We start from the raw sequence: 12,184 nt of genomic DNA, 5'->3' as shown, positions 1-12,184 counted from the left end.
ACAAAAATAGAGGTAAAAGCAGTGTACTCCTGCTCTGCACTGTGGTGCACTGCCTCTTGGCTGCCCGTCATGTCACATGAACCCCAAAGGTTGGGGTACTTTAGCGCCTCATCTAATATTAGTAAGGGGGAAGCAGGAACAGTAACAGCAAAGGAAGTTTCAGCAACAAATGAGTTCAGTCATAAACACTGGTTTTAACTCGAGAGACTTTGCATAGGGCCACTTTTTTTCCCATCAGCTTCGTCCTACACCAGGGTGCAATATTCTCAGTAAAAGTCATAGTGACTTGGTCCCAAAAGGAGGAGTAATGGTGTGACATTCCCTGCTAAATATACTGTACATATGCAACACTCCTGGATACAGGACACACTAAAAGTTTGATGATTTGGAATTAAATAGTTGCACATCACACTCAGTAGCACAAGGATTTATTGTAATTTCCACCTCAATTTACAAATGCAACTGGGGCAGGAAGTTTTTCCATAACACAGAACTGTTCAAAAGTGCAAATACATCACAATCAGTTCTATTAAAAACAACAGACAAAATTAATTGAAAATTCACTAAGACTTTTTTTATTCATTCTATTTCCATCAACAGCTCATACAGGGTTTCAGTGTTCCTCTGTCCTGGAAACAGGCATAAAACAGGATACAATGTGGATGGAATGTCAATTTACATTTGATTGACATGAACCAACATTAAGATGACTTTAAAATGACTGAAAAAAAAAAAAAATTTTCACATCCTCCTGTTCAGTGTGCAGTGTTCCTCAATCAGGCACCACAGGACTAGGGTATAAAAAAAGGTAATAAAAAGACAACCTAACAAATGAGTACATGGACTCTCACGGATTTTCGGTGCTGAAATCAAAGGTACATGAAGGTTTTTGGCAACCAAACCCCAGCCTTATTACATATAAGCCCAAACAGATGATGTGTCATCTTTTCAGGTGTATAAACAGACTAGCATTTTGAAAGTGAGCACAGAAGACAGTCGCTTTTCTCCCGAACATCTAAAAATTGAAACCGAGGTTATTCAAAGTGTAAAAAATATATTAGAGCCAACTGCTAGTGACTCAAAAATACAAAAGGAAATGCTTCAAAAGAGGGGTCCATTTTTGTGTGTATAAATGTATGAATGCATGGATTTGCAGATTCCTAGAATGCTCAGCTTTGTTATGTCTGCAATACAAGAATGACAATTTTAGAAAAACTCAGTACAGAAGAAATTTGAATGACAGCAGATTTTTCCACCAGTACAGTAATAGTATGCAGGGTCTTGCAGGCCTTTCATTTTGGCCTTAGCAATTCTTTTTACGTTACTGATGGAAGGGGAATTTCACATGTGCCGACCATGAATCACAGTTCTAACACTTTGTCACATTAATAAATTTAATTAGCATCTGACAGTAACAATATCACCTCACTATGAAATACACCTATTTAATTTACATAGTGCCTCACAGCTCCTGGCCTGTGCATTTAGACATGGCTTTGAATGCAGCTCAGTCTGTGTATCCTGCACGTTCGCCCTGTGTTTGTATGGGATTCCTCCCACAGTTTGCAGACATATTTCAGTAGATGTGTGACTCAAAAATGCCTGCATGCGTGCGTGCGCGCGGACGCGCGTCCAGGAAAATCGCCAGACCGCCGCAAACCTACAGAGAACAAATGGTTAAGGAAAATGGCAAAGGAAAACACAATACTGAAAACATTGACTAAGGGTGTATAAAGTTTATGAATTCCAACTATACAAGGAACATGAAAGAATACAAGACCTGGGCCTAAACCCAGTGTAATCTTGATTCCAAAACAGTTGGCTTTCAGATGCAAGACTTTTTCTTTTCTAATGAAAATCACTCTCGCTGTTTTTATTTAAACACCACAATCAAAAGCACAAACACACAACCTGGTAACACACTACTGCAAGCTCAGTGAGTTTGAATATATACACACCACACAACACAGTGAGGATGACTCATGCATTGGTCCTTTGTTTATGAAAAAATGTTTTGCAGTGTTCCAGTGCCAGCAGAAATTGAACACACCGTATTCACCAGGAGGTCTGGACTCCCTCCAGCAAATTGGCAATTTGAGGCACATGAAATCAGTTAAGAAGAGCTTCTGCAAAACATTGCACAAGAGCTTAATAAATTCAGCAGAGGGGAAAGGGCTTTGTCATGACAATCCTTGCTTTATTCATCATACTTGAACAGCTGCCCATAAAAATAGGTTGCCCATATAAAAACTAATATTTAGCCCTGCAGCAGGTATTGCTCGTGTCCAAGGAGTATTAGACAATGTTCAACTCAACACTAACGATTACAGCAACATTCCAAGAATTTCAGTGTACTTTACGGGTGAGGGTGGCCAACTGCAACTGACTGCCCATCACTTTGTATGAAAATTAAACCTCAGAAGAAAGCGTGGCTTGATTTACATTTTTTCCACTGTGTTCACAAAAAACAAACATGAAAAACTATTCCCTCTAGAATAACTCATAATAATCCATCAGCTGAAATGGTTAATACAAGAACCTTTGACAAAACTGTGAAAATTAAATCAACGTGCTAGTGCTGCATTCGTCTTGGCTTATGTTTTCAACGCCACAGGAGCACGGCAACGGCCTCTCGGTTTTCATGCAAACAGGTGTCTTGAAAGTCAGCCTGCTTGCATGTGCGTGTGAGGGGGGAAAAAAAAGCCCTTGAGGAGTCAAAGGTTAGCATAGCAACAGCTCTAGTTACACATAATATAAAACTGCCACCTGCCTGAAGAGAACCTCCCCTTAGCGCAAAACCATAACAGAAATAAAAATATTAAATGCACTTGCATTTACAACATATTTACGTTTACAGTGGTTGTGGGGGGCCCACACGTAGCAGACGACCTTGTCAGTCCAAGTAGTCAAAGTCCTCTGGTATTCCAAAAGCTTTATCCAAGCGGTTTTCTTCAAAGCCAAACTTTCTTTTGGCCCAAGACTTGATGGCAAAAACATTATCTAGAAAACAGATATACGAGTTAAAAAAAACAAAATAAAGTGTGCAAAAGTAGAAATCTTCCTCCAAATACAGGTAAACAACAGTAGAAACAGTGAGGATAGAGGAAGATGAAGAACATGGGATACTCCTTTAGGATGTTGCTATAGATACCGACTGAGGCCTCCAATGCCCTGGTTTCCATAATCACAACACAGGTCAGCGGTCAAGTCAGGTCTCCCAAGAACATCGAGACTGTACTTACAGAGCATGCGATCTGTAGGTCCAACCACACCTACAGATCTCTGCTCTGCTTGGTCCATTTCAAATCTCCTTGGTCTCTGTCTAATAACCTTCCACAATTAAACAGCTTTTCAAAATTTATCGTTAACTAGATTTTTTCTGCCCCTCCTCCTCCTCTCACCACTTCCATAACTTTGGTCAGAGATGGAGAGAAAAGAATACCTTCGCAGACACACAGATGAATTCCAGGCAAATTAAGTGGCCTTGCAATGGCCTGCGCATATAGTTGCCCTTTCCCTGCTCTAGGGAGGCAGAATACTTTAATGTCCATGCATTACAGTCTTTGGTCCAACTCCAGCACTCTAACTGCACTCATAAGTAGTTTGCTGACAGGCAGCGTTAACCAGAGAGGACTGTTTTTAGAGCACACCTTGTGTGCCGACAGAAGACGCCGGTTGTGGCCTTCCAATTAAAAGGTCAACAAGAACCTATAATTACCAAACTATGAAGCGCATGGAGCCGATTTAGTGCCACCCTTTGTCCCCTTTCTTCTGTCAAACAGCTTAGGATTTTACGGTCGACAAGGCAACAGGATCCATGCTGATGATGCCTGGTTACCAACTACAAACCGATAATGAATTAACAATGCTCTGTATAACCAGATATTACCGAGATGTAAAAGTTGATCACAAAGTCAGATCTACACTATACAAATGCTACTGACCACAGTCAGAAAATGTGATGCTGGACTTACCCGTCCACCTACTCACGGCGTCCTTAGCAGTCACGTTGCTTTTCCCTGGAAGACAGAGAATAGCAACATTTAGCATAAACAGCGGCCATGATTTCTATCGTTTTTCCACTCCATTGATTAGTACACAGCTTCAAAAGCTACACGTTAACGAAGGAGGTCACCGAGTGCGACACTTGTTTAGGGTCGAGGTCCTGAGACACGGGGGACACTTGTGTTGAACGCAGGCTTTTAAAGGCTTTCTCAGTGAGACACAACATTCAAGTGAGGTCTCTGGCTCAGAGGCTGAAGGAGCGGGGAATGCACATTTTGGGTGTCCACCAAAGCTGCTTAAGGGAGCAAGCGAGGTCAAGAGCACCATTCCACTGAAATGGGTACATTCATTGGTCAAGGATATTGGGGTAAGTATTTATGTAAAATTGCTATGTAAATGCACTGAGCCATTTTGTGATATATGCAGAGTTACATCAGCTAGCTGGAGAATTACTCCTGCATAACAGCTATACTCTTTGCCGGCTAAACCCTCACAGCAAGACACTCAAAAATGTGCACATGGCAAAACACAGTAAGTGAATTCCCTCCAGGAGCAAGATGAGCAGGTCAGAACAGGCTGGCACATGAATCAGTCTAACAATGCCAGTGTCACTAGATCTGTGCAGACAACTGCCTTCAAGATAAGTCACAAAGGTTTCAAAAATATATATATCTAATAATTTTATATAATGATATAGCACTGGTGCTGGCAGTTGCCATGTACAAGCACTAAGGTTAGATGTCAATACTATCACAGCCCAAATCAGATAAGAACTTCAAGCAAAAAAAATTATTTTTAGGCATACACCTTAAACAACAACCCCAAGTCTCAGGTGTACCCAGAGACAGAGAGCCGGCAGTGGTTTGAAACAGCCTGAAATATTTGTCTCTGGATATGCAGACTTTGGTTCCCCCAAACGTGATTAACGGAAGACACAACAAAAGAATCCAACATACCCCAAAACAGAATAGCTACTTGGAAAAGAAACCATTAACAATCTGTGACGATGCAAGGGAGCCTTCTGGGGGGGAGGGGGTGAGGAGCAAGTGCCCTGTGGCCTCCTGTCACTCGTCCACCAAGCAGCTGATCTGAGCGAAAGCAGCCCCTGGGAGTAGGTGAGGAATCTGCTTGCGTCCAGATTGCCCTTCTACCCGACGACAGCATCAGTGTCAGTTACCGGTGCTATCTGTGACGGGATGAGCATCAAAAGCCCAGGTTCTCTTTAAATTCAGCAACAGGGGGTTCAAGTGACCGGGCTTTTCACACTTCATCACCAGAGCTCAAGACAGCAGACAATCGGAGCTCTAAGAGGTCTACAGGGACTCTTATTACCGTGCCTGCAGAAGGGGAAGGGGGGTACTATTAACGAAGCGCACTGACCAGCTGCATGCTCCGGAAAACAAAGTATTCCGACATCGTGACGCCCCTCAGGAAGCCTGACTTAATTCCCAGCGCTTGTCACGGACCCCAGCGGCTTAGCACCCCCCTTTATCGTGGAGTGTCACATCCAGTCCAGGTGTGTTCAGAGCAAAAACTGTGTGTCTGAACTGAGTAGCTGACAATTTGATTCTCAGATGCCTTCCACAAGAAGAGGTCAGTAGCAGCGCCACCTTCCGGCAGGGGGAAGAGAGAGACCACTGAGAGGGCTGTTAAACAAGAACCCACAGGAATGATGGTGCCCAGAAAGACAAATCTGACATTCATCAGATTCTGCTCCAGAGGGACAGACCTCTGGAAACTGAAACTGCACGTCACTTCAGAGAAAAGTATATGTTAAATTAATAAATGTAAATGGAACTCCAAACACTCCATGGACCCCCAAATCGCTGGTCTACCACAAAAAGGACTGCACCACAATGTCAAACCTGCTCCACAGTGTTGGCGCAGCCTATGGGGAGGGAAAACAGAGGGAAACCGGTACCTGCGCAAGTTGTTACACAGAACATCCAGAACACTGCCTGAACAGAGGAGGAGGGCCTGGGACCTATGTACACTTCTATGGTTATCCAGCGCGCTGAAATCTGTAGCAGAACTCCACTTCTTCCTTTCTCACGTTCACAGACAATCAAGAACACACTGCGAGACACACCCTCCCACTGACATCACCCACAACCTTCACACTGTTCTGATCTCACCACATGTAGTAAGTCGAAAGCTTGGTTCTACAGGCTCGACATACCGTTCGCACAGCAAACCACGACTGAGAAAGGGAAGGGAAAGCACGGCTGCGGAGGGGCGAGCAGACACGGTCGAGCAGTGACAGCACGAGTGAGGCCAGGCGAGCGGGGCAAGACCCTGCATGCTCATGCAGCAGATCTGTTTGACACATGAGCGCACCACAGATGGCTCCTTCCCTGGAGTCATAACAGGAGCTCCATTACTTCCCAGTCCAAGAGGTGGGGCGACGAGATAATCCTGTCTCTGACAGCAGGCACTGTCGGCCCAAACTTTTAAAGATGAAGTGCGTTCAAGCCCTGGTTGGAAAAGAGGGGAAGCTGACAAACTTAGGCCCATTGTTGCACTCCTTGACCTTTGACCTCAGGCAGTTACAGAGGAAGGGTGTGGAAACGTGTTAAAATGTCACCTGTCTGAATCTGTAGTGCTGCTCTGTGACAGCTGGGCACAGATGCCCTGGTGCAGTGATGTGCGCTACCATTTAACCTCATGAGGGAAGCCCTATCAGTGCACCCACGCATGCGCATGCATACACATGCACATAGTCAGCCAGATACTGGCGCCAGGCCTAAAGTCGAGGCACACAAACACCTGATTACCTATCCTCTGTAAGCCAGGCCACATTCCCTCCTAATAAGAAACCAGACAAGCAACTGAGGTTTAATCATCTGCTAATGCGCCTCAAGTACTGAGACCTTGAGAGGATGGCATTTTGACCTTTTTTGGATTTGGAGCCCGCTTCTAACGTTTCCCTGTAAACGTCTATTCATATTATCGCCTGCCTACCTGAGAGAAATATCTGTAGAGAAAGAAGCAAGGCACCAGTTTTATAGTTTATTGGACTTTTACAGGGGTCTCCATACGTTTTTTTTTTTTTCGACAAGGTCCACACTCATTATCCTGAACTAGTATGAGAGTTCCACACATTTAAGAAAGAAAGAGAGAAAGAAAGAGGAAAAAAAAAAAATTCACAGTAGGGGACAATGTATCATAATCATCTGAACTGAAAAATGATAGTTTTTGTATAATGCAGCACAATTTATCACTTTATTAAGTTGTGTATCAGATATATAGAGGGTCTACCTACACTTTTGGACAAGGGTTGGGAGATAATGGTGCAGCTGGGAACCAAAGGGGGGCTTAAAGGAAATTGTAGCAATATAGTTTAATAATTCTAAAACTAATTTGTGGCACTTTGCAGACATGATAACTAATTTGCTGTGCTATGAAAGTTTCTCTTCTCTAAAACAGAAACCACTCGAAACTCACAGCATCGTATTTAATAAAAATATTATTGTTGCTTTGCCTGCTTCACAACAACCTTGCTGACCAGAGGGGAGGGGTCCATTAAAGGGCTATACAATTACTTAATACTGCGGACCAGATAAACCGAGGCAGCTAGCTAGACACTCTTGGACTATTTCAATGTTGGCAATAAAAATAAACAGCAGAAAGGTGTCCCAGCAGAGTTCATTTGTGTATGAGCACTCTGCAGGTATCATGGAGGGACTGTGCAGGTATAGTAGGTCTATACTCACGGATCTCTTCCACCACCTCCGGGTCACACTCCCGGTACGCCTCCAGCTCAGCCCGCAGTCGAGTACGCTCCTCTCTAAGGGACAGCAGCTCTTTCTCCAGGTTGGCCCGTTCCTCCTGTGGTACACATCAGGGAGTTGCCTGCCAGTTCCACACATCCTCCACTTCCACCCCTCACAATATCACCTGCCTTTTCTGCACGGGCTGGCGGGCAATTCCAGTCACTAGGGAGCCTTGGGGTGGTGCAACATGTTATTTCAGGTGTAAATGTTTGACTAATTAAAAGATAATTTTACATCCAGCAGAGCTGCAGTCAACTGGCACTGGAACAACCCAGCCTACCTCTGCATGCATAACATGGTACACCAGCAAATCAGTTATCAGTACCAGTCAAAGGTTTGCATACATCTGGGCAATATTTCTATGGGACGACCGGGACAGAAGAGCGAAAGCAAAGGTAGCCACAAGTGTCCGACATCTCCAGGAAGCGCGGCAGGAGAGCTGGGCAAACATGGCATGGCAACCAAATGCCACATGAAAAATAACTAGTCTCCGGTAAGTGTATGCAAACTATAACTGGTATAAATACACACACACACACACACACATACACACACACACACACACACACACACATACACACATACACACATACACACATACACACATACACACACACACACTACTGAGTGACACAGCAGTACACCGATGCTTTGAAAAGACTAAACAAGCACTGAGAAGTTGGATTTGGAGGGGAACCCCTTTGGGAATTACTGCACATTAGTTCAGAAACTGAAGACAAAACATTATGTCCGGTACACAGATTACACACAGCGACACCTCTCCGCAGGGAACTTACTGTGTCTTCGCGGCCCACTTCTGCCTTTTCAACAGCCTGCTGCAGAGCACCCTTCCGTTGCTTCCCCTCAGAAAGCTGCAATCGTCAAAAACACCTTACATCTCATACATCAGCACAAATAAAAGAATCATACACAACTGCACAAGGTGGAGGAGACAAAGAAAAAGCTGAGAAAGAAAGTGGCAAGCACAAGCTCTCTGCCCTCCCATTAAGCACAATACCACCACTTTACTAACCACAAGACAAGATACGTGTGATTACAAGCAAAGGTGGTAGCTGCTCTTCTGCACAGCAGCCTGAAAACTTGGTTTATGTCTGGGTCTTAGAGAATGACCATTACTCCTGCTTGGTACCAATGCCTCACACGTAGCGGTTTCACACTTTTTAAAAATGTCACACCAATCGGCAGCAGCCAGTCCTAGTAACATCCAGGGGGACAGACTCCATCAGCTAAAGGTGACAAAACATATAGGGATTAAGATCTCTATCAGAACAGATGAACTGTACAAATACTGCACAGTCAAATCACAACCTATGCTTTTCTATAATAATTATTTTACTAATCTTTCATTGATGTACAATAATATACTAGCAATCAAAATAATTTACTTCTTTATTTTTGCATTTACTGCTGCATGCCACCCTGGTGATCAAATGTCAATCTGAAAATAAACATGTAACTTGATCGCTGACAGAGCTCTGCACTGCTGAAGCCATGGGCTCTGAGGACCAGTCACTCTTATGCAGAATTTCAAAATCTGAATGAGCTGCATTGTCTTTTACACAGAGAAGTTAACCACAGAACCTAAGAAGAGGAGGAAGCGATACCACTCCGTTACTCTCTGAGGGTGCAGTTCTGATCACTTCTGGAAGCGAAGCCTGCGTGGATGTCAACTCGGTGTTGTACATCAATAGAACTTTGTTAGGGAATTTCATGGGCAACCGACAAGGGTGCGTTACCACGGCAACCCCGGGGATACCTGCTTCTCCAGCTCTGCCAGCTTTCGTTTCCGAGTGTGGAGTGCCTTGCTGGGAAAGGCCCAGTAGTAGTTGGATGTGCCCACCCTCTCTGAGTCCACCAGGTTGTCATCAACTAGGCTCTGAAGCACCTCCTTCACTGACATGGGTGCTGGTGAGGGAGAAACAGCAGCTCGGTAAGCATGTCGGGTGCTGTGCTCTCTGTCCTCCCGAGATCCGGCAACTCATTTCTGTCCACTCTAGAGGACATCCGTTTTTAAATGCGTCTCGAAAAATGTAAAGGCTATAACATAGTGACCGAATGCACCTTATAAAGAGTGTCCTATATTTAAATGATACTGATCTAGGACGGTATTTAGACAGTTTGCTATGAATCCTGACAATACATCCAAAGACCTTGAAGTTAACCTGGCATGCACACATGGAGTTAAATCAGGGAGGTGTGTGAGAGAAAGGAGAGAGGCAGGTTGGAGGTGTGTGCAACAGCATCTTCCTGCTGCCGCACCACTTTCCAAGACATTCTCAAACACTGCAGGGCAGCACAATGGAACCATTCAAAACATCAGGAGTAAAATGAGAAAGCAGGTCGTGTGTGTCTTCGAAGAGCTCTTTACCTGAGCTCTGCGCAGGCTGATACACTTCAGCAACAGATTGTAAGGTTAAAGAGTGATTAAGGAGCCCTTCTGAATGCCAGTAAGCCATTATTGCATCTTCTCATCAGAGAAAGACCGTCAGTATTCTCTTTCTTGTAAACTTGCCGTGCTGAGGATGCACTTAATCCACTTGAGCCCGCAAACGTGCTGAGACAATGACTCAAATATCTTACTTCTGCGGTACGGGGGAAGTACTACTTACTGATCCCTTTCGTCTTTGGGGCAATCTTCTCTATGTCCTTCAGCTGAAACACATCTTTCTAAGAAACAATGGGAAAAGGTAAAAATACACATAGAAATCCTACACTGCACTTAGATATCCTTGACTAATATTGACATAACATTATGAAACTAGTGCTAGGGCATTATGGGTTACACAAGTACTACTTCAGGTCACCGCAGTAACAACTTACAGCATTTTACAGAATCAGTGCACACCCACATAAAGGAAGGATGAAAGAGGCAACTCTGCTTGCGCACACTGACAGTTTTGGTGTGGGGTACCAGCCCTTCACCATACTGAGACACAGTAAAACAGTTTGACATCAAAAAATAGTGTATATAGCTTATGCAACACACAGTCATTGAACTTTTCCACTACTTCAGCCAAGCATTGCCCACCACAATGCCAAGCCCCTATGGACAGCAGACTGTTGACTCGCTGTGTCAGACATGCCATGTGACACGTTCCTTGCTTGACTCCGTTCTCTGGTCCCCCTTGTGTCGGTTGCAGGTTTTGCAGGACTCCATCCATCACATTTACCTTAAATGTTTCCCCAAAGTTAATTAAGCTTAGCTTTACTAAGCTTCACTACACCCTTAATTGTACACAAGTTTATTTATCTAGTTCATTCTTACTGTATCAATCCAAGGTAAGTACCTTGATCAGGGTTACTGTACCAGAAGCAGGGATTAGAACCTGGGCCCTTGCAGGGGAGCAACTGAACCCACCACCCTTGGTTACCATAGGAATGATTCAGTAAAATTACCCAGCTAATAAGGCAGTAAATACAGTAACTGTAAGAAAAGAATCAGCTAAATGAACAAAAGTAAACGTACACCAGAACTTACAGTCTCAAAGAAAATCTCCAGCATCCGAGTGCGTTTCTCCTCCAGGCTCAAACCTTTCTTCTTGGACTGTCAGATATGGAGAGATACCACACTACTAGCACACACCACCAGCCTAAGGCTTAAACTGTGACTAAAAATCATTTCCATTGCTCCCTAGACTAGACTAAGACTGTCAATGCACTGAAAGTAAATGACAACACCCAGGATGGCTCCAATCAGTATGGAAATAGGTGGGGAACTCTCACATGACACGTTACAGAGATAATACATGATACAGACTAGTCAGTGGGGCAGCAAATGTCCGGTTTACACCGGAAGTTGTTCTCTCTGCACTTACTAGACCTGGGTCGCTCGTCAGGATCAACAACACAGTAGTATATTTTCTTTCATTTCTCAGTAACAAAGCAGCAAAACAGACAAGCACTGGCTCCAATTAACTTCATATTGCAGATACCGTTACACAATCTTTAGAAAACCTTCACAGAACTTTACAGAGAACCGATTTTGAGACCCCGACACAATTCTCGAGATTAACTTAAGTTCACAACACCACCAGCCGCCGCCGGCGTATCCACGAATGATGACCCATCTTGTTTTCAAAACCAGAACGCGTCTCAAGTATTTCACAATTTGCCAACGCTGCATTCTCACCATGTTTCGCGCACAATCTAATAACAGCCAGAAAGTTTCGGCGGAGTTGCTTTTTCCCGCGGTTCGAGCAACGTGCGTCAGAGGCGGTCCTTAAAGGGCTACGTAGTTCCCGTACGTAACACTAAACGTCCGTTGGGGGGGGCGGTCCGAACGACGTGGAAGAAAAGAGGTCGTGTGTCGGGGGGCGGTCCTAAATATTTATGCTAATCGTACGTGAAGCGTTGCGCGGGCGTACTCAAGCGTATGCAAATCGCGC

General features: G+C 44.2%; 1 protein-coding gene across 4 annotated transcripts; it reads right to left on the bottom strand.

Moving 5' to 3' along the window:
• Positions 1-470: 470 nt before the first annotated feature.
• Positions 471-12,032, bottom strand: mnd1 (meiotic nuclear divisions 1 homolog (S. cerevisiae)). 4 transcript variants are annotated; one of them, XR_001965291.1, is made up of 9 exons: positions 11,929-12,032; positions 11,278-11,343; positions 10,409-10,466; positions 9,556-9,704; positions 8,576-8,650; positions 7,719-7,833; positions 3,975-4,019; positions 2,051-3,000; positions 471-1,660 (listed from the first exon to the last, which is right to left on the bottom strand). XR_001965291.1 is itself a non-coding variant. In XM_018735748.2 (9 exons), the coding sequence occupies exons 1-8, from the start codon at positions 11,929-11,931 to the stop codon at positions 2,894-2,896; spliced, it is 618 nt and encodes a 205-aa protein (XP_018591264.1). In that variant the 5' UTR covers positions 11,932-12,032; the 3' UTR covers positions 471-2,126; positions 2,850-2,893. The 4 variants fall into 4 exon arrangements, 3 of the variants coding, with proteins under 3 accessions (XP_018591264.1, XP_018591265.1, XP_018591262.1); XM_018735748.2 differs by having other exon boundaries at positions 471-2,126; positions 2,850-3,000; XM_018735749.1 differs by having other exon boundaries at positions 2,850-3,000.
• Positions 12,033-12,184: the final 152 nt, after the last annotated feature.

This window comes from Scleropages formosus, chromosome 16, assembly GCF_900964775.1.
Source record: "Scleropages formosus chromosome 16, fSclFor1.1, whole genome shotgun sequence".
Classification (NCBI taxonomy): Eukaryota; Metazoa; Chordata; class Actinopteri; order Osteoglossiformes; family Osteoglossidae; genus Scleropages; species Scleropages formosus.
The sequence above is the reverse complement of the archived record's forward strand: the minus strand, read 5'-3'. Positions and strand labels throughout refer to the sequence as shown.

Excerpts from the sequence above, each read along its gene's own strand:
- mnd1 (XM_018735746.2), bottom strand. Across the intron at positions 9,705-10,408 it reads CCCAAAGACGAAAGGGATCA|CACCCATGTCAGTGAAGGAG; the intron begins GTAAGTAGTACT and ends CTCCCTCACCAG. Across the intron at positions 7,834-8,575 it reads AAGTGGGCCGCGAAGACACA|GAGGAACGGGCCAACCTGGA; the intron begins GTAAGTTCCCTG and ends TGTGTACCACAG.